At 43.7% G+C, this 23,364-nt stretch overlaps 1 protein-coding gene across 1 annotated transcript in view; it reads left to right on the top strand.

The window, feature by feature from the left end:
* FAM124A (family with sequence similarity 124 member A) overlaps positions 1 to 18,187 on the top strand; it is a 112,214-nt gene extending 94,027 nt beyond the window's left edge. The window contains exon 4 of the mRNA XM_007471688.1: positions 17,381 to 18,187. Coding sequence (XP_007471750.1) covers positions 17,381 to 18,187 — 807 coding nt within the window. The remainder of the gene's footprint in view (positions 1 to 17,380) is intronic.
* Positions 18,188 to 23,364: the final 5,177 nt, after the last annotated feature.

Genomic DNA, 23,364 nt, shown 5'->3' with positions numbered 1-23,364 from the left:
GATAAAGGGATTAATCGAACAAAAGGATATAACATTTGAAAATAGCTATGCACCCAACACAGGAGCACCTAAATATATAAAGCAAATACTAACAAACATAAAGAAATATACAACAATACAGTATTAATAGAGGACTTCACGTTCACCAATGGATCGATCATTCAGACAGAAAATCAATAAGGAAACATTAGCCTTAATGACATGTCAGACCAGAGAATTTAACAGATATATACAGAACATTCCATCCAAAAGCAACAGAATATATATTCTTCTCAAGCACACATGAATATTCTCCAGGATACATCATATGTTAGGCCACAAAACAAATCTTAATAAGTTTAAAATGACTAAAAATACATCAACTGTCTTTTCCAACCACAATGTTAGAAACTTGAAGTTAATTACAAGAAGAAAACTGGACAATTCACAAGTATATGAAGACTAAACAACATGCTACTGAACAACCAATGGGTCAAAGAAGAAAGTAAAAAACAAATACTTTGAGACAATAAAAATGGAAATGCAACATACCAAACCTATGGGATATAACAAGAGAATTTCTTGCTATAGAGGGGAGTTCGTAGTGATAAATGCCTACATCAAGAAACAAAAAAGATCTCAACCTATCTCTATACCTCAAGTAACTAGAAAAAGAACAAAGAAGCTCAAATTTAGTGGAAGGATGGAGATAACAGATCACAGTGGAAATAAATGAAATAGAGACAAAAAATAGAAAAGATTAACAAAACTAAGAGCCAGTTCTCTGAGAAGACAACAAAATTGACAGACCTTTAGCTAGACTCATCAAGAAAAGGGGAGGACTCAAGTCAGAAATGAAAGAGGAAAGATTAAAATGGATAACACATAAATACAAAGGATCATAAAGGACAACTATGAACAATTAGGCACGAACAAATTGAACAGCCTAGAAGAAATGGATAAATTCCTAGGAACATACAACCTACAATGACTGAATCACTGAACAAATAGAAAATCTGAACAGACTGATTACTAATAAGGAGACTGAATTAGTAATCAAGTCTCCTAACAAAACTCCAGAGTCAGATGGCTTCACTAGTGAATTCTACCAAACATTTAAAGAAAAACTGAATGCCAATCCTTCCCAAACTCTATCCAAAAAAAAAAACAGAAGAGGAGGGAACACTTCCAAACTCATTTTACAAGGTCAGCATTACCCTGAAACCAAATCCAGACAAGAACGCCATAAGAAAAGAAAACTACAGGTCAATATCCCTGATGAACATAGATGCAAAAATCCTCAACAAAATATTAGCAAATTACTTCAACAATACGTTAAAAGGATTGTACACCATGTTCCAAGTGGGATTTATTCCACGGATGCAAGGATGGTTTGACATCTGCAAATCAATTGGTGTGATACACCACATTATCCAAAAGATAAAATCATAATCTTATCTCAATAGATGCAGAAAAAGCATTTGACAAAATTCAACACTCATTTATGAAAAAAACTTTCAACATATTGGGTATACACGGAACATACCTCAACATGATAAAAGCCACATATGACAAGCCGACAGCTAACATCGTACTCAGTGGTGAAAAGCTGAAAGCTTTACCTTTATGATGAGAAACAAGATAAGGATTCCAACTCTCACCACTTTTATTCTATGTAGTATTGCAAGTTCTAGCCAGGGCACTTAGACAAGAAAAAGTTATAAAAGCCATCCAAGTCAGAAAGATGGAAGTATTCTAAGAACTCATTTATGACTAAGGATATTAACCATTTGTCGTGCAGTGTAAATGAAATGCCATATTTTATTGCCATCAATTTACTATGGTGTTTTGTATTTTGGTTTTGTATTAAAATATAATCATGTTGTGTTTTTTTTAAAAAAAAAAAGGAGTAAAACTGTCGCTATGTGCAGATGAAATGCTATTATATAGAGAAAATCCAAAAGCCTGTGCTAGAAAACTATTTGAACTAATACATTCAGTGAAGTTGCAGGATATAAAAATCAATATATCACTGATGAACATAGATGCAAAAATCCTCAATAAAATACTAGCAAACAGAATCCAACAGCACATTAAAAGGATCATACACCATGATCAAGTGGGGTTTATTCCAGGAATGCAAGGATTCTTCAATATACGCAAAGCAATCAGTGTGATAAACCATATTAACAAACTGAAGGAGAAAAACCATATGATCATCTCAGTAGATGCAGAGAAAGCTTTTGACAAAATTCAACACCCATTTATGATAAAAACCCTGCAGAAAGTAGGCATAGAGGGAACTTTCCTCAACATAACCACAGCCAACATCATCCTCAATGGTGAAAAACTGAAAGCATTTCCACTAAGATCAGGAAAAAGACAAGGTTGCCCACTCTCACCACTCTTATTCAACATAGTTTTGAAAGTTTTAGCCACAGCAATCAGAGAAGAAAAGGAAATAAAAGGAATCCAAGTCGGAAAAGAAGTAAAGCTGTCACTGTTTGCAGATGACATGATACTATACACAGAGAATCCTAAATATATTAAAAATCTGTTTTGTTTCTATACACTAATAGCAAACTATCAGAAAAAGAAATTTTAATAAACACCATTTACAATTGCATCAAAAGAATAAAATACATAGGAATAAATTTATCCAAGAAGATGAGTGATATATACATTGAAAATTATAAGACTCTGGAGGGAGGAATCAAGATGGCAGAAGAGTAGGAGGTGGAGCTTACCTCCTCCCACAAATACATCAGAAAACACCTACAAGTGGAATGATTCACATAGAACATCTACTGAACGCTGGCAGAAGACCTCAGACTTCCAAAAGTCCAAGAAAACCTCCACATAACCAGGCAGGACAAAAGAAAAAAACAAAAAGAGAGTTGGGGGGAGCTTTCCAAGATGGAGGGAGAGTAGGAGAACGTGGAGTTCATCTCTCCCTACAGACACATCAAGAATACATCTACAAATGGAGCAGTTCTCACAGAGCACTTGCTGAACACTAGAAGAGGACCTCAGACACCTAAAAGGACAAGAAAGATCCCCACATAACTGGGTAGGATGAAAGAAATAAGGTAAAGGGAAGAGGAGAGGAAACAGGATGCAACCTGCACCCCTGGCAGGGAGCTGAAAGAGAGGGTCCCACATCTGGGGAAGCCCCCTCACCACCTGGAAGATCAGCTGGGACAGAAGGGAGCCTCGGGGGCTTGGAGGAGAGCCCAGCAACTGGTCTGTGATAGGACAGAGTGAGACCTACACAGATGGTCCATGCCACAGTCCTGCATGCCCCAGCCTGAGACAGGTGTCCGCCGGTACACATGGGGGCTGGGTGGTGGAATGCGGGGTTTGGAGAGCAGACCTGGGGGGAGACCATTGTTGGCTGTAAGGAGACAGCCTGTGGGGACAGGAGTGAGGAGCTCCGCAACTGGGAATGCTCGTGGAGGAAGCCCGGACCACCACAATAGAGAAGCACCATGGTTGAGTGATGTGCAAAGGGCAGGGCCACCATCACATCCTCTCTCCTCACACACCAGCCCCTGCCTCCACGGGCACTAGGGAGGGCTCCACCAGAGCCAGCTCACACGCCCCTGCCATCACCTCCCCTGCAACCCCCGTGCAAGCCTGGGTGACCACTCACCCTACTTGCCACCTGATGGGCTTGCATGTTCCATGGTGGGCTTGCATGCTCCCTACCGTAGCACCCTCCCACCTAGGCAGCCTGCTCGCCCCAGTCACTGCCTCAGCTCCTTCCTGCCTGATAGGCTCATGTGCTCCGGCAACCTCTGGAGCAGACTCCAGTGGGAAGAACATATGCACAGGGGGGGCTGAAACCACACCTGAGCCCCAGGGGCCGTGTGACTAAGGAAGAAGAGCTGAAATCGCTCTTCAAGGCTGCACGAACCACGGAGTTACATCTGCTGGCAGCTTCCTAAATTCAGCACCTGTGAAACATCTGAAAGGACAACAAGCTCTCCTGCAGCTGCGATGGGTCTGGCTTCAGCAGCTGTGGGCTTTGTGGGCACATACATGTGGGCGTTGGTCCAGGCCAGAGTCTGAGCTGCCTCTATAGCTCCCACAGCAGGTCTAGGTGCATGACTACTGCAGTCCTGGGACCTGACCTCAGTGTATTTGCGCCAGTGATCTGCTGAAAACACCTGAGAGTCACCAGGGCCAGTTGCCAGCATCCCCACAGTTAAGGGCAGACTGAGAGCAGTGCCAACAACAGTGTACTTTGTGAGTCCACACAATGGGCAAAAGGGGGCACCACAGAGCACATTCACAGGTGAACAGCTCCAGAGCAGGCATACTCAGTGAGAGTGCTCCAGTCCCACCTGCCTAACACCACAGATCAGAAACACAGCTAAGAAACAGATCTGGGGGCCTCTACTCCAACAACTAGGGAGCAGACCCTGCCCCTGACAGGGCAGTGACAACCACAGAGCCAGGGGGAGGCCCCGCTCAATATCCAGTGCAGGCTCTGGTCACCACAACACCAATCAAACCCCCTGTCAAGGGGATAATGGCAAAGCCTCTGAACCAGCCTCACCCACCAGGGGTCAGACACCAGAAACAAGGAATTATGATCCTGGAGCCTGTGGAAAGATGACCACAAACACAGTAAGTCTGACAAAATGAAAAGACAAAGAAATACATTGCAGACAAAGGAGCAAGATAAAAACCTACAAGAACAACTAAATGAAGAGAAGGCAATCTATCTGAAAAAGAATTCGGAGTAATGATAGTAAAGATGATCCAAGATTTCAGAAAAAGAATGGAGGTGCAGATCAAGAAGAAACAAGAAACGTTTAACAAAGACCTAGAAGAACTAAAGAACAAACAAACAGAGATGAACAATACAATAACTGAAATGAAAAATACACTAGAAGGAATCAACAGCAGAATAACTGAGGCAGAAGAATGGATAAGTGACCTAGAAGACAGAATGGTGGAAATCTCTGCCACGGAACAGAATAAAGAATGAAAAGAAAAGAGGAAAGTCTCTCAGACCTCTGGGACAACACTAAATGCACCAACATTTGAATTATAGGGGTCCCAGAAGAATAGAAAAAGAAAGGGTCTGAGAAAATATTTGAAGAGATTATAGTCGAAAACTTCCCTAACATGGGAAAGGAAATAGTCACCCAAGTCTAGAAAGTGCAGAGTCCCATACAAGATAAACCCAAGGAGGAAAACGCCAAAACACATATTAATCAAACTAACAAAAATTAAACACAAAGAAAAAATATTAAAAGCAGCAAGGGAAAAGCAACAAATACAAGGGAATCCCCATAAGGTTATCAGCTGATTTTTCAGCAGAAATTCTGCAGGCCAGAAGGGAGTGGCATGATATATTTTAAGTGATGAAAGGGAAAAACCTAAAACCAAGACTACCCAGCAAGGCTCTCATTCAGATTTAGCAAAGAAATCAAAACTTTACAGACAACCAAAAGCTAAGAGAATTCAGCACCACCACACCAGCTTTACAACAAATGCTAAAGGAACTTTTCTAGGCAGGAAACACAAGAGAAGAGAACAAAAGAGGAAAGGAAGAAAAACGACCTACAGAAACAAATCCAATGATCTATATTTCTGTTTTTGTGCCAGTACCATACTGTCTTGATTACTGTAGCTTTGTAGTATAGTCTGAAGTCAGGGAGCCTGATTCCTCCAGCTCCGTTTTTCTTTCTTAAGATTGCTTTGGCTATTCGGGGTCTTTTGTGTTTCCATACAAATTGTGAAATTTTTTGTTCTAGTTCTGTGAAAAATGCCAGTGGTAGTTTGATAGGGATTGTACTGAATCTGTAGATTGCTTTGGGTAGTATAGTCATTTTCACAATATTGATTCTTCCAATCCAAGAACATGGTATATCTCTCCATCTATTTGTATCATCTTTTATTTCTTTCATCAGTGTCATAATTTTCTGCATACAGGTCTTTTGTCTCCTTAGGTAGGTTTATTCCTAGGTATTTTATTCTTTTTGTTGCAATGGTAAATGGGAGTGTTGTCTTAATTTCATTTTCAGATTTTACATCATTAATGTATAGGAATGCAGCCTCTTCAATAAGTGGTGCTGGGAAAACTGGACAGCTACATGTAAAAGAATGAAATTAGAACACTCCCTAACACCATACACAAAAATAAACTCAGAATGGATTAGATAGTGTCTGGAAGGCCAGACACTATCAAACTCTTAGAGGAAAACATAGGCAGAACACTCTATGACATAAATCACAGCAAGATCGTTTTTGACCCACCTCCTAGAGAAATGGAAATAAAGACAAAAATAAACAAGTGGGATCTAATGAAACTTAAAAGCTTTTTGCACAACAAAGGAAACCATAAACAAGACGAAAAGACAGCCCTCAGAATGGGAGAAAATATTTGCAAATGAAGCAACCGACAAAGGATTAATCTCCAAAATTGACAAGCAGCTCATGCAGCTCAATATCTAAAAAACAAACAACCCAATCCAAAAATGGGCAGAAGACCTAAATAGACATTTCTCCAAAGAAGCATACAGATTACCAACAAACACATGAAAGAATGCTCAACATCATTAATCATTAGAGAAATAGAAATCAAAACTACAATGAGATATCATCTCACACCAGTCAGAATGGCCATCATGAAAAAATCTACAAACAATAAATGCAGGAGAGGGTGTGGAGAAAAGGGAACTCTCTTGCACTGTTGGTGGGAATGTAAACTGATACAGCCACTATGGAGAACAGCATGGAGGTTCCTTAAAAAACTAAAAATAGAACTAGCATATGACCCAGCAGTACCACTACTGGACATATACCCTGAGAAAACCATAACTCAAAAAGAGTCATGTACCACAGTGTTCACTGCAGCTCTGTTTACAATAGCCAGGACATGGAAGCAACCTAAGTGTCCATCGACAGATGAATGGATAAAGAAGATGTGGCACATATATACAATGGAATATTACTCAGCCATAAAAAGAAACAAAATTGAGTTATCTGTAGTGAGGTGGATGGCTTTAGTGTCTCATACAGAGTGAAGTAAGTGAGAAAGAGAAAAACAAATGCTATATGCTAACACATATATATGGAATCTAAAAAATAAAAAAAAAAAGGTCATGAAGAACCTAGGGGTAAGATGGGAATAAAGATGCAGACCTACTAGAGAATGGACTTGAGGATATGGGGAAGGGGAAGCTGGGACAAAGTGAGAGAGTGGCACAGTCATAGATACACTACCAAATGTAAAACAGATAGATAGTGGGAAGCAGCCACATAGCACAGGGAGACCAGCTTGGTGCTTTGTGACCACCTCGAAGGGTGGGATAGGGAGTGTGGGAGGGAGGGAGATGCAAGAGGGAAGAGATATGGGGATATATGTATATGTATAACTGATTCACTTTGTTATAAAGCAGAAACTAACATACCACTGTAAAGCAATTATACTCCAATAAAGATGTTTAAAAAAACAAACAAACCCAAAACAGTTAACAAAATGGCAATAGGAAAATACATATTTATAATTACCTTAAATGTAAATGGATTAAGTGCTCCAACCAAAAGATACAGGCTGGCTGAATGGATACAAAAACAAAACCTGTTATATATGCTGTCTACAAGAGACCCACTTCAGACCTAAGGACACATACATACAAAGTAAGGGGATGAAGAAAGATATTCCATGCAAATGGATATCAAAAGAAAGCTGGAGTAGTAATACTCATATCAGACAAAATAGACTTTAAAGACTGTTACAAGAGACAAGGAAGGACACTACATAATGTTCAAGGGATCAATCCAAGAAGAAGATATAACAATTGTAAATATATATGCACCCAACATAGGAGCACCTAATATATAAGGGAAATGCTAACAGCCATAAAAGGAGAAATTGACAGTAACACAATAATAGTGGGGGACTTTAATACCCCACTTGTACCAATGGACAGATCATCCAGACAGAAAATTAATAAGGAAACATAAGCCTTAAATGATACATTAGACCAGATAGACTTAATTGATATTTATAGGACAGTCCATCCCAAAGCAGCAGAATACACTTTCTTCTCAAGTGTACACAGAACATTCCCCAGGATAGATCACATCCTGGATCAGAAATCAAGTTTCAGTAAATTTAAGAAAATTGAAATCATGTCAAGCATCCTTTCCGACCACAATGCTATGAGATAACAAATCAGTTACGGGGAAAAAACTGCAAAAAACACAAACACGTGGAGGCTAAACAATATGTTACTAAATAACCAGTGGATCACTGAAGAAATCAAAGAGGAAATCAGAAAATACCTAGAGACAAGTGATAACGAAAACACAATGATCCAAAACCTATGGGAGCTTCCCTGGTGGTGCAGTGGTTGAGAGTCCGCCTGCCGATGCAGGGGACACGGGTTCGTGCCCCAGTCTGGGAAGATCCCACATGCTGCGGAGCGGCTGGGCCCATGAGCCATGGCCACTGAGCCTGCGTTTTCAGAGCCTGTGCTCCGCAACAGGAGAGGCCACAACAGTGAGAGGCCCGCGTACCGCAAAAAAAAAAAAAAGAAAAAAAGAAAAAAACCTATGGGACACAGCAAAAGCAGTTCTAAGAGGGGAGTTTATAGCAATACAGTCTTACCTCAAGAAATAAGAAAAATCTCTAACAACCTAATCTAAACCTAAAGCAACTAGAGAAAGAACAAATAAAACCCAAAATTAGTAGAAGGAAAGAAATCGTAAGATCAGAGCAGAAATCAATGAATTAGAGATAAAGAAAACAATAGCAAAGATCAATAAAACTAAAAGCTGCTTCTTTGAGAAGATGAACTATATTGATAAACCTTTAGCCATACCCATCAGGAAAAAAAGGGAGAGGACTCAAATCAATAAAATTAGAAATGAAAAAGGAGAAGTTACAATGGACACCACAGAAATACAAAGGATCATAGGAGATTACTACAAGCAACTATATGCCAATAAAATGGACAAATTCTTAGAAGGGTACAACCTTCCAAGACTGAACCAGGAAGAAATAGAAAATATGAACAGACCAATCACAAGTACTGAAATTGAAACTGTGATAAAAGTCTTCCGACAAACAAAAGTCCAGGACCAGATGGCTTCACAGACGAATTCTATCAAACATTTAGAGAAGAGTTAACAACTACCCTTCTGAAACTCTTCCAAAAATTGCAGGGGAAGGAATACTCCCAAGGTCATTCTATGAGGCCACCATCACCCTGATACCAAAACCAGACAAAGATGTCACAAAGAAAGAAAACTACAGGCCAATACCACTGATGAATATAAATGCAAAAATCCTCAACAAAATACTAGCAAACAGAATCCAACAGCACATTACAAGGATCATACACCATGATCAAGTGGCGTTTACCCCAGGAATGTAAGGATTCTTCAGTATATGCAAATCAATCAGTGTGATACACCGTATTAACAAATTGAAGGATAAAAGCCATATCATCATTTCAATAGATGCAGAAAAAGCTTTCGACAAAATTCAACACCAATTTGTGATAAAAACCCTCCAGAAAGTAGGCATAGAGGGAACTTACCTCAACATAATAAAGGCCATATATGACAAACCCACAGCCAACATCATCCTCAATGGTGAAAAACTGAAACCATTTCCACTAAGATCAGGAACAAGACAAGGTTGCCCACTCTCACCAGTATTATTCAACATAGTTTTGGAAGTTCTAGCCACAGCAATCAGAGAAGAAAAAAAATAAAAAGAAACCAAGTCAGAAAAGAAAAAGCTGTCACTGTTTGCAGATGACATGATACTATACGTAGAGAATCCTAAAGATGCTACCAGAAAGCTTACACCATATACAAAAATCAACTCAAAATGGATGAAAGACTTGAACATAAGACTTGAAACCATGAAACTCCTAGAAGAAAACATAGGTGGTACGCTCCTTGAGATTGTTTTTGGTGTCAAATTGAAATTATCATCACCAAGACCAAAGGCAAAAGAAGCAAAAAATAAACAAGTGGGACTACATCAAACTAAAAATCTTTTGTACAGCAAAGGAAACCATCAACAAAATGAAAAGGCCACCTACCAAATGGAAGAAAATATTTGCAAATCATATATCTGATAAGGGGTTAATATCTAAACAAATATAAAGAATTCATATAACTCAATAGTAAAAAAGCAGACAACTTGATTAAAAAGTGGGCTGAAAGTCTGAATAGACATTGTTCCACAGAATACATACAGATGGCCAACAGGTAAGAAATGATATTCAACATCACTAATAATCAGGGAAATGAGAATCTAAACCACAATGTGGTTTAGATACCACCTTATAACTGTTAAATGGCTTTTATCAAACAGATAAGAAATATTAAGTCTTGGTGAGAATGTGGAGAAAAGGGAACCCTTGCGCACCGTTGGTAGGAATGTAAATTGGTGTGGCCACTATGGAAAGCGGTGTGGAGGTTCCTCAAAAAATAAAAATAGAACTACCATATGATCCAGCAGTTTTAATTCTGTGTGTTTATCTGAAGGAAATGAAAACACTAACTTGAAAGGATATTTGCACTCTCCATGTTGATTGTAGCATTATTTACCATAGTCTAGACATGGAAGCAACCTAAGGTAAGGGTCCATCTATGGATGAATGGAGAAGATGTGGTGTGTGTGTATACACACACACACACACACACACAGTAGAATATTATTCAGCTATAAAAAAGAATGGAATCCTGTGATTTGTGACAACATGGATGTACCCTGAGGGCATCATGCAAGATAAGCCAGAGCAAGACAGATACCATATGATCTCACTTATATGTGAAATTAAAACAACAACAATAAAAAGCCTAACTCATAGATTCAGAGAAGAGATTGGTGGTTGTTATGGGTGGGTGATCAAAAGGTACAAACTTCCAGGACTTCCCTGGCTGTCCAGTGGTTAAGACTCTGCACTTCAAATGCAGCGGGCCGGGGTTCGATCCCTGGTCAGGGAACTAAGATCCCACATGCTGCAAGTGCAGGAAAAAAAAAAAAAAAGCCAAAAGGTACAAACTTCCAATTATAGAATTAATAAATCTGGCGATTTAATGTACAGCTTGGTGACTATAGTTAACAATACTGTTTTGTATATTGAAAGTTGATGGGAGAGTAGATTTAAAGTTATCATTGCAAGAAAAAAACATAACTATGTGTGATAATGGATTAACTAGATTTATTGTGATCATTTCACAATATATACAAATAATCAATATGCTGTACACCTGAGACTAATATATGTTATATGTCAATTATATTTCAGTAAAAATTTTAATTAAAAAAAAAATTTGAAGACAACATAGGCTTTTTCTGGGGGTAGTACTCTTAGTGGGTATATGAAACCTACCCAGAGGACAGTGAAAGGAGAAGCAAAATACGATGCTTTTATTTAGAACAAAAATCTGGTTTCTCATGTGAACCCGTTGCCCAGTTTCTTTGAGACTGCCCCTAATTCTTATTAGTCCCTCGGTTAAAAGGTCTTTTTTGCTGGCTCACTGCATAACAGACAGTGCCACACTGGTTGTGTTTCTGCCCAGGACAGAACAGGAGGAAATGACCTTTCTTGGAAAGAGGAGGTGTGAGGGTGAGAGAAAATGCCCTGACCATGATCGACCCATGAGACACTGCACAGGCTTACTGGGTCAGGGACAGAATCACCCTTCCTAGGGATTCTATCCATGTGTCTGTTGAGACACCCTGATCCTTGAAAAAGGCCTCTTTACTCCTTCCATTGCAAACTGCCCAGGCTCGAAGTTCCATGTGAAGCTCATGGGTCACCTACTGCATTTCAGCTTTTTGGTGATTTCAGGGACACAACCAGATCACCCTGGCTGGTTGCCTTTAGGCAGAGTCATTGATGTAATGCTACTGTGTTCCTTAGAGAAAGTTCCATAAACAGCAAAGAGGGAACTACTGGATTCCAGTGAGTCAGCTAGCCGGCACTGCTTCAAAGAGAAGCAAAGGAAGCCATCCTCAGGGTACACTGCTGCTGTCACTTGGAGAAGCTCCAGAGGGCAGCCCTGAGAGCCGAAAGCTGGGGGAGGAAGGAGGCTTTTCCAGAGTGTTGTTTCACTCTGGAAAAGTCCACTGGGGAAGAGCTTCTCGAAACATCTTTGATGGTTCATTCTCAGATTCTAGTGTTCCTGGTCAAGTCAGACAGGCAGACAGAAATAGAGCCATCGCCATGGGAAGGACACCAAAAGAAGGGCCATCCTTTGCATATGTGAGTTGTCATTAGACAGACAAGACCCTGCTTTTAGAAGCTGCCTTCTCTGCCTCCAGGCAGAGCTGGAGAAAACCACCAGATCTGCTGCAGGCACATCCCACCGGCACAGCAGCCCTGGGCAGACCCCGGGAGCAGGGGCTGCGAAGCCTCGCAGCCACCCTCCTCCAACTCCCCACCCCAGGATCCTGCATCATCACCGGCCAATGCTGTGCCAACTGGAATCCCACCTGCCCAGCAGCCACCTCTACGGTGCACATGGGCACCCGTCCAGTGAAAAACACTGGCTACCACCTCTCTTCAAAGAAGATATTAGGATTTATCTGGACTCCTGCCTTCACGATGCAGTAAAAAAAATAAGAGCACAGTGATGAAAAGCTCTGCGAAACCACCAAGGATTCGTCCTCTGCTAGCTGTTCCTGATTTTGAGTCTAATTTAACACTGCTCTGTCTCTGACAGTGGAAAGCTTCAGATATCTCCAAACAGTTCCTCAAGTTGGAATCTTGGCTTTTTGCTTCTCATGGAGCAGTATTCACAGAGGCTTCCTCTTTCAGGCAGATTCTGACTGCAAGCATGCTCATCCAGAGCATGCCCCTCGAATAAGACTCCGAACATGCAAGTTACAGGGTGGTACATACTTACTGGGGCACCCAGGGGACTCAGCCCTTTGGAAAAATAAGATAGACATCTTAATTAATAAACACTGTCCCCACACTGGAAGCAGCCTCTGTACCTGAGGACTTCCTTCTCTAAAGAGCCTCATGACTTATTTTCTCTCTTATTTAGCCGAACTCAGATGATTGAGAAAACTGGTTTGTCTCTTCAACAGCCACTCAGCTGTCACACCTCCCAGGTACACATGGGCCTTCTGAGGCCACTCCTTACCCCATCCCAAAGCTGTGACTCTTCATTCATGCTTAAGTTCCTGCTGTGTATCGGGTACTGGTCAGGGTATGTGCTGAGCAGGATCTCCCTCGTGAAGCACAGAGCCTTGCAGAGAAAATGGATCACTAACCAGAGCAGTACAGCACAGAGTCAGAATGGCTGGGTTGGGAGTTCAGGGGATACTGGAGCACAGAGCAGCAAGCCCTGGTGAGTGGGTCATACCCCAGGAGGAACGAGTTTGGCTCAGCACCTTCCTTGCCATAGTCAGTGAGGCCCCCATGCACATAAAATGCAAGTAGAATGGCCTTGTAAAGTGTGATCTTTACGAGAACCATATCTTATGACCTGTACTAAAAACATTTTGCATCATATTCTTTAAGAATCTATAATTTAGACCATCAGAAATCTCTGTAATTGCTGCTCTTGACCTTCAGCTCCTTAAACCACCCTTAGCAGAACAGGTTGAGAATTTCATTATGCTGTACAGAGCCTGTTGGGCAGGAAGACAGCAGGTCATGGGGACAAACACACCCCCGCACACAGAATTAGAGACTGAGGATTAAGAAGAGGATCAGTAACCCTCCCAGACTTCAGACAATACTACAAAGCTACAGTAATCAAAACAGCATGGTATTGGCACAAAAACAGACATATGGATCAATGGAACAGAATAGAGACCCCAGAAATAAACCCACACACCTACCATCAATTAGGCTTGGACAAAGGAGGCAAGAATATACAATGGAAAAAAGCAAGTGGTGTTGAGAAAGCTAGACAGCTGCATGTAAACTCCCTCACACCATACAAAAAAATAAACCCAAAATGGCTTAAAGACTTAAATATAACACATGACACCATAAAACACCTAGAAGAGAACATAGGCAAAACGTTCTCTGACATAAATCATACCAATGTTTTCTTAGGTCAGTCTCCAAAGGCAATAGAAATAAAAGCAAAAGTAAACAAATGAGACCTAATCAAACTTATAGGCTTTTGCACAGCGAAGGAAATCATAAACAAAACAAAAAGACAACCCACAGGCTGGGAGAAAATATTTGCAAACGATGCAACTGACAAGGGATTAATCTCCAAAATATACAAACAGCTCATACAACTCAGTAACAAAAGAATGAACAACCCAATCAAAAAAATGGGCAGAAGACCTAAAGAGACATTTCTCCAAGGAAGACATACAGATGACCAACAGGCGCATGAAAAGATGTTCAGCATCGCTAATTATTAGAGAAATGCAAATCAAAACTACACTGAGGTATCACCTAATACCAGTCAGATTAACCATCATCAAAAAGTCTACAAATAATAAATGCTAGAGAGGGTGTGGAGAAAGGGGAACCCTCCTATACCATGGGCAGGAATGTAAATTGGCGCAGCCACTATGGAAAACAGTATGAAGGTTCCTTAAAAAACTAAAAATAGAGCTACCATATGATCCAGCACTCCTGGGCCTACATCCAGAGAAAACCGTCATTCGAAAAGATAAATCCACCCCAATGTTCACGGCAGCACTATTTACAATAGCCAAGACATGGAAGCAACCTAAGTGTCCATCAACAGATGAATGGATAAAGAAGATGTGGTACATATATACAATGGAATATTACTCAGCCATAAAAAAAGAATGAAATAATGCCATTTGCAGCAAGACTGATGAACCTAGAGATTATCATACTAAGTCAGACAGAGAAGGACAAATATCATATGCTATCCCTTATGAGTGGAATCTAAAATATGATACAAATGAACTTACCTGCAAAACAGAAACAGACTCACTGTCATAGAAAACAACTTACGGTTACCAAAGAGGAAAGGCAAGAGGGATGGATAAATTAGGAGTTTGGGATTAGCAGATACACACTACCATCTATAAAACGGATGAACAACAAGGATTTACTGTGTAGCATAGTGAACTATATTCAGTATCTTGTAATAACCAAAATGGAAAAGAATCTGAAAAAGAATATATAGAGGGAGAGGGAGCTTGCGCACACAACAGCACGCCCCTGACGAGGCTCCTGTCACTTCTCAGGGCTCGCCTCTTGTTTTGGTTCATGCCCCCAGCCTCTGGTCACGCTGTCTCTGTGCCTGTGTGCCTTTCCATGCCACGCCCACTGCCCTCCATTTGGCAAACCCCTCTTCCACTTCCAAGATTTTGTCCAGTCATGACTTCAAGGCAAGCTTTTTCTACCCTTTCCCCGTGCTGCCTCACCCACTCTGTAAAATCAACCCCTCCCCACTTGGTGCCCCAAATGCCCCCATTATATCGCCGCTCACTTTATCGTTGTGGCTCACTTGTTACACTTGACCGTTGTATTGTTAATTGTGGGGGGGCTAAGATCGTGTCTTATTCAAAATTATCTGTGCCTGGTCCTCCAGACCTTTTTCACATCAGAGCACATAGCAAACGATAATATTTCTGTGGTACGAGAGGCTGCTGGTGACAGATCAGTCCTCAGCACACCTTTATAACCCAGGCAAAGCTTAAACACACCAGTTGAGGAGCTCTGCTTAAAAGACTCTCAGTTAATGTTGATTGAAAAACAATGCGTCAGTCGGTCTGTTTATAGGATTAAGAGATATCTGGAATTAGGCAAAAATGATCTAAGAAATCAGTGAAAGGAATGGTCCTATAGAAAATAACATAATCAAGAGTGAACATGGCCCCAGCAGAAGGATAAGTATGTGGGTTTCTCAGCCACATGGTCAGGGTCTCCTTGACCAATACTAGACTCCATCCCCAAGCTGACCTACAGCACTGCTTTCCGGGCACCTGGTCTGTAATCAAGCCGAGCTGCTTGCTCCCCGCCCCCTGCAACTCCCTTGCTTACCTGCCAACGGTCAGCCCGTTTGTCTTGGCGTCTCTCTCCAGCACAGCCTCCTCTCCACGCGTGCCACCCACTAGGACGACAGCCGCCCATCTCCATGGCCACCTCCAACTGAAGCCTCCTGTGCTCCCGCGGGCAGGCACGGCCTCTCTCTCTTCACCCTAGTATTGTGACTGTCGCCACACGCCCTTGTCTGAGTTCCTTCTGTCTCCGATCCTGTCAATGAGATAAAAGTTTCACGTGGTTGAGGACAGTCCCTCTCACTGTAGCTTCTCCTCCTTCACCCGTAATAGGTACAAATAAGTGTATATTGCATTGAATAAAATTTCCCAGGTGGCTGTGAAAAAACCAGGTTCCTGTCTATCAGGGAGGTGGGGGACTTGCCTGTCCAGGGAAGAGCCAACGTCTCGTAGCCTGCTGGGTGCCAGGAAATACCCCTAACTGCACTCAGCCCTCTTATTGCAGGGATTCATAAATCAGGTAATCCTATACAGAGCAGAGCCAGACCCACTGTCCCCAGATCCATTATCTGGGTAGTAAGTCATCCAGACTTTGGCCTGCAGGCCTGGTGAGCCAGACCAGGGGGAGAACCTGAGAGCAGCAGCCCCAGGGGGGCATGAGAATCGGAAGTGAAGCCCCAGTTCTGTGCAGCAGAAACAGCTTCCTGCAGAGCTGCAGGGAAGGTCGGGGAGACTAGGAGGACAGGGCGGAGTGTTAAAGGGTGAAACTGCTTGTCCCAGCCCTGTGGGGCATCCACGGGGTTAGTCAGTAGTCAGCCGCCCCTTTTCCCATACAGTTTCTGAAAGGCAAAATAGAGGAGTATTGTGGAGTTCCTTAGAGCAAGTAAATAAATGCCTATTTCCTGATAGGCCTGCACTCTTTGAAGATGCACAGCCCTGAATCGTAGGCCACCCCTAGGCTGTGTCCTGATGTTCACACGTACACTGGAGTCAAGTCCCATCCTGATCCTTCCATGCTGCCGTCAGTAGTATTTCCAAACAGTGGGGCTTTGGTTGGAGGAAGATAAACCCTTCAAGCAACCTTTTTGCATTGAATGGTAATTCTTGTCTCCCCTCTCCTGCTCAGCCAGGCCTCATGCTTGTGGCTAATCTGTTGAGCATCCTTGCGTGTGCACTGGAAGACGTACCGTCCCCTGTCGTGACAAGGGACTGCGTCTCCCCCTGGGTTCGGGGATGTCTGCTCAGACTGAGAAGTCTGATCTGTGTTCCCCCAAGCTCCGCTACCTCTGTCTTTGCTTTAGAATTGGGAGAATGAAATTTCTGGTAATGCTTCATTGCCGAGACATTGCCGCAAGTTTCCAGTCATCAGGAAATGTGTCTCACGTTCTGTTAACAGCGGAATCCCCGTCCCCGGTGACCGCCAGTCCTGCACTGATGTGATATGCCCTCTTCCCCCTGCAGGCACAGAGGGTACACAGGAAGTGCCCTAAACCCAGCAGAGCTCACCACGCCTCAGAGAAGAAAGCTGGGTCCACGCCTTCTCCCAGTGCCGCTGCACAGAGCCGGACCCCTGGCAGCGGCCCGCAGCCCCAGATGGACACTTCAGACCTGGGGCTCGGCCAGACAGGCCTGCCTACCCGGCAGCCGCAGGACTTTGCCAGACCAGCCGGCAGCCCTCCCAGCCTCCCCTGGTCTTTCCAGAGAAGCAAGTCCTTGTTTTGTTTGCCCATGGGAGACCCCTCCCCGGCCTCCTCAGCTGAACCACCGTGGTTTGCAAACATAGACGGCCCGGGACAGAGGGCGTCGGAGCGGAGGCACAGCCGCCTCCTCTCCATCGATGACTTCGAGGGGGCCCAGGAGACGGACGTGGACACGGGGCTGCGGCTCTCCTCTGACCCGTCCGTGGTCTCTGCGTACTCTGCACCCAGCAGGTTCTGCAGCCCCGCGGAAACACTGCTCCCCTCCGAAAGATGCAGCAGCCTCTGGTCAGAGCGCAGGGCTTCCAGAGAAGGACCCCTGCCCGCTGGGGGCGGCGTGACCACAGAGGCCTCCTGGGCTGCCCTCCCTCTGTTCACCAAAGGGCCTCCCAGCTCCTCGGCCACAGCTGTCACCACTTCCCCAGCTTCCGACACCTCCTGGCTCCCAGAGTCACCCCCAGAACTCCCTTACGATGCTCCCGATGCCCAGCAGACTGGCAGAGGCCTCCTGCCCCCCTCAGTGCTGGCCGGAGGCGCGGTCAACGACGTGGAGGAGGAATTCTACATCTGAACACACCCCACTCTTGTCTTTCAGACCCGCAGGCTCAGGCGCCCCTGCCCCTCTGGGGTCTGCACACCACCCGTGTTCTCGGCCCCGCTTCCCCAGGTCCCTCCGGAATCTAATTATCTGTCTCACGGGGTCGTTATTAGCACGTTTGACACACCACCCGTTCTTACCTGCGAGGTGGTGGGCTCAGTGGAAAAATACTGGGATTTTTATGCAAATAAATTCTCAACAAACTTAAGGCATAAAATATATGTTTTGAATACTCAGTTCCATTTGAGATATGGTTTGGTGCACTTATTTAAATGCTTCATATAATTATTTGAAATGGAAAGAAAACCTAGTCAGCTGGAGTTGATTTCACAATTTTTCATGCTGGGAAGGAAAAACAATTAGAGCCAAAAAACGCTGAATGTGAGAAAGATACCAAGTGACTTGTATGAGAGATTAGTGCACACAATTCCACCTTACTGGATTCTCCATATCTGTTTACCTTACCAGGGAGCAGTGGCCCTGAGAATTTCCAGGTACCGTTACAGTGAAAGGAGTCATTGTAGTGCAGTTATAATACGATTTTGAGTTCCAAAATCTAGATTTGCACACATCTTTCAAACACATTCACTGTAACAGGTGGGGGTCCGCAGAAGACACCACTACCTAGATTTGTCTGGATCAATGAGGAAGAATCGTTCTTGGAGTTACAGGATAGTAGGTTATTAGACATAGTGGGGAGGTATTCTTAAGTTGCTTCAATTTTTAAAACCACAATCCAAGGGCTATATATACACAGATCTATGTAAATGACAGGAGCCACATTTTGCACTGCTTTCTCCAGTAAACATGCATCATCACACACCCTTTTTCATTTTTAAATAATTCATCATAACAATTTTAACTGGCACTTTGATTGCACAGGTTAATCAATGCACTCCCCTCTTCTCCGAGTGGGAAGCTTTACACAAAATGCTGTCCTGAACCAACACCGTTGCACGCGTGCATAGGAGCCTTAATTAAAGCTGGAGCTCTAACCTGACCTTGGCCTTTCCTGCCATTGCCTGCTTCTGTCACAGCGTGAACAGTATTTAAATCTCACCTCTCTCCCACTCCAGTAAGGGTATGTTTACAATTCCAGCCTCTGCAGTGCCAAGTGCTGGCGTCGGGGACAACGCCGAGCTGTCCCTAGTTGCTGTATACCTTTGGGGAAGAGCATAGACTTGCCTTGCTTACGTCCCACTCTGGTGCTCCCTGCCTGAATGACTCACGGCCCAGTTTACACCTCTCTGGAAGCGCCCACACCAGCCCAGACACAGCTTCAGAATCCTCTTCAACACAGTCCTCCGGCAGCCGTTAACCAGCTATCAGACTCGAGCTGAAGCCTCAAGTCTTTGCCATCCCTGTAATGAGAACCTTACCTCCTACCCCGAACATCCCGCATATTCCAGGACTCCGAATTACAATATTCTGCTCTGATTTAAGTAAATAAAAATATAGTCTTCTGGGCTTCCCTGGTGGCGCAGTGGTCGAGTGTCCGCTTGCCGATGCAGGGGACGCGGGTTCGTGCCCCGGTCCGGGAGGATCCCACGTGCCGCGGGGCGGCTGGGCCCGTGAGACATGGCCGCTGAGGCTGCATGTCCAGAGCCTGTGCTCCGCAATGGGAGAGGCCACAACAGTGAGAGGCCTGTGTACCAAAAAAAAAAAAAAAAAAAAAAAAAATATATATATATATATATATATATATATATATATATATATGGTCTTCTATAATTCTAGACCAGGAGTGAGCAAATTTTTTTAAAGGGCTAAATAATAAATACTTCCAGCTTTGCCAGCCATACAGTCTCTGTCATTATAGTGTGAAAGCAGCCTGTGATATATAAATGAATGGGAGCGGCTGAGTTCCAAGAAAATTTATTTTACAAGAACGGGTGGAGGGTCAGATTTGGCCCAAAGGTCGTAGTTTGCCAACCCTCGTGCCAGACTGATGTTGATTTGAGATCTCAGCCACGGTCAACGATAAAGAACAGAGGGTTGCATCCGTCTGCTGCTGTGGTGCCCGAGACCAAGAAAATACACTCTAGGGGCCACACTGGTGACTACAGAACCACAGGGCTCAGAGCAGCGTGGGGCTTCTTTCTGCAGAGATGATGCCTAGAAGGCCGCTGCCTGTCCACCTGCTGCCCAGAAATGTGACTCACAGACAGTAGCTGATGATGCAAAACAACACACTAATCACTCAGGGTGCTGACGCAGCCCCAGGGAGCAGTAGACAAGCTCAGGATAGCAAAAGTCACCGAGGCATCCACGAGTACACCCGCGGCCAGGTGACGGCTCCTCCTGTCTTCACCCTCATCAGTGCCCTTAGTTCAGAATATTCACACACACCCCCTACGGATGCTTCAGAGCACAGCTCTGATGCGCTCTGCCCCCATCCTTTCTCACCGACCCCTGCCTCAGCACAGTGTAGTCTACCAAACTGAGTGACCCCAAAAGATGTCAGCAAACCCCTTCAAAAGCAGAAAATGCAAGATGCCCGCCATAACACAAGGGGAGGAGGGGAGAGAAGCCCACCGCAGACCACACTCAGATGCTCCCCTCCCCACAGATGGCAGTAACTCGAAGGAGGAGTCACAGAGACACTACTGAGGGCATCGCTCCCTCTTCTGACCTACCGCTAGCATTGTCCTCATCCAGGAGGGCTCCTGATACCCACTGGTAGATCCTGACTCTTTTGGATTATTATTGTGATAGATGCTGGCATACTGTAGGTGCTCAATAAATTTGTTCAATTAAAAAAAAACATTGAGGTTGTCTCATAAATTTATTTTTCTCCTGGATTTGGCTCTGTGATGGAGGACATCTAGACTTTAACCCTAGTTTTTTGTTATTTAATGGACAAAACGTCTCCTTGACCTTGCAGTTCCCCCTAGCATTGCCCTGGGTGGGGCGGGGTGTTAGTAAGTGCCCTGGTCTAGTCACAGACCATCCCTTACTTGCCTCTTTTCCACATAAGACTCCCCAAATTACTACTCACGGTCCCACATGGCCCACCCTACATACCACCTAGTATCTGCTTTCAAGATCAGATGTTTCTCGGGGGTCCCTAATGGACCTGGAGAGAGAGCCCTACTGAAATCATCTTGGGTCACCCATGGGGGAGGGTGGTGAGCCACCAAAGAGACTTTTGTAACAGTCGAGGGGCTGATGTGTGGAGTACAAAGTAGGTTGTAGCACTGGCTGCTGCTTGAGCCCTGAGACCCGAGGACAGGGGAGCGGTCACATGGAAGCCTGCTGGGCTGCAGCGTCTAGCGCCTTCCAGGTGAGGCCAAATGTTTACTTGTATTGGGAAGACCCTTGAACCCATGGCTGATCTCTTTAGGCCCTTGTGAGTCGGGAGGTACTTCCCATCCCCCCACTGGGCTTTCTGAAGATGAATGAATTCTCCATTCCACCAGGTAAGAGGCACCTGAGTAGACGCACAGAATTTCTAGAAGAGATTTTTAAGAGCAAATAAACTGTTGAGAGCTTCTCCCTTCCAAGCCCTTAGAGCGCTATCATGACCAGTTCTGGCCAGTGATCCCAAGTCTGAATTTCAGGCAAGCAGCGGGAATAGCTGGTTGGTCGCCTTCCCCACCCTGCCCTGGGCCACGTTGCGCCACGTTCCCGGTCTGGACATAAATGCCCCCTCATGATTTGTAGGATTCCGCTTCTCTTTAATTCTCTGGAAGCACAATTGATCAGATACTATTAGAGGCTTGAGAAAACAACATGAGAAATTGGCGTGAATAAAAATGGATTCTCAAAGGAAACATCTTTTGTCACAATTATTATAACAAATAGATTCAGGAAGGTTCAAGAACCTGAATTTAAAGGTCTTTATAGAATTACATTCTTCCAGCTTCTACTGAAGGCTGTTTCCTAGTCTTGGGCATAGAGGCCTAGGTACAAAATGGCTTTAAATGACAATTTCTCTTAGTGAATAACAGAGGCAAACATTAATGGTAATGTTCACGTCAGACAGAAGTCACCAGAACACTTGGGGGTGCTGAAAAGCCCCTTCCCTGTGCCCCTATAACACACCCCCTAAACTCTCCATGTGTGATGAGGGTCCCACCTCCCACTGCCTCGGATGGTGTAGAAAATGGAGCTGCTTCCATGGAGGATGCACAGCCCCCAGCTGGCCTAGTCTGGTTGAGAGCTGCCCCTACCTTATTTGATCTCATAGGTTGAACATCTGAAAGAAGCCAGCCAGACTCCCTTAGGTCAGCTCTGCCCAGACCCTAGAACTAAACCTAGTGCGTTCTGGACAGGAGCAGCTCTCAACGTGGTTAGTACAGTCCAAGAAATGGCCAGAAATGCTTATACAGAAATGCTTTCCGGCCAAATCGCCTGGCTAAGAAGGGCTGTGGGAAGGCTTTGGTGCCACCTAGTGGCCATCGTGCCCAGGAGGGCCAACGACCGCCCTTTTCTTTGCAGGAGACTCCACCCTGATGAACACAGGGAGGCCCTTCACTTCCATGTACTATTCTGCATTTAATTGTTTTATTTCCACAAGGTATTGAAGCAACTGAAATTACAGTTATATAAGGCGATGCAAGGGCTAAGGAAAAAGAGTCTAGAAATACTCGAACCATAAAGAAAAACTGCTGCAGATGAATTTCCTAGAAGCCAAAGCAAAAAGGGAGACATGAGCAGCTTAGTGGTGGTTCTCATTTACAATTAGAGAATCTGGTGACACTGTCTTATTTCATTGTAATTTAAGTTGCCTCAATGCTGTTTCTCAACAGAAACCAAGTTTTTCTTAGCAAAGACGTCTAAAATCACTTTCTCCTCCCAGACTTAGAGAACGAACTTATGGTTACCAGGGGGAAAGGGTTGAGGGGAGGGATAGACTGGGAGTTTGGGATTGACACGTACACACTGCTATATTTTAAACAGATAACCAAGAAGAACCTACTGTATAGCATAGGGAACTTTGCTCAATATTTTGTAATAACCTAAATGGGAAAAGAATTTGAAAAAGAATAGATACGTGTATACGTATAACTGAATCACTCTGTCGTACACCTGAAACTAACAGAACATTGTTAATCAGCTATACTCCAATATAAAATAAGTAAAATAAATAAAAATAAGTAAAATCAGTTTCTCAGAAGAGCATTTTCATAAGGAATTTCCTCTGTAGG

Source organism: Lipotes vexillifer, unplaced genomic scaffold (genome assembly GCF_000442215.2).
Source record: "Lipotes vexillifer unplaced genomic scaffold, Lipotes_vexillifer_v1.1 scaffold470, whole genome shotgun sequence".
NCBI classification, from domain to species: Eukaryota; Metazoa; Chordata; class Mammalia; order Artiodactyla; family Lipotidae; genus Lipotes; species Lipotes vexillifer.
This window is presented reverse-complemented; position numbering and strand designations above follow the sequence as displayed.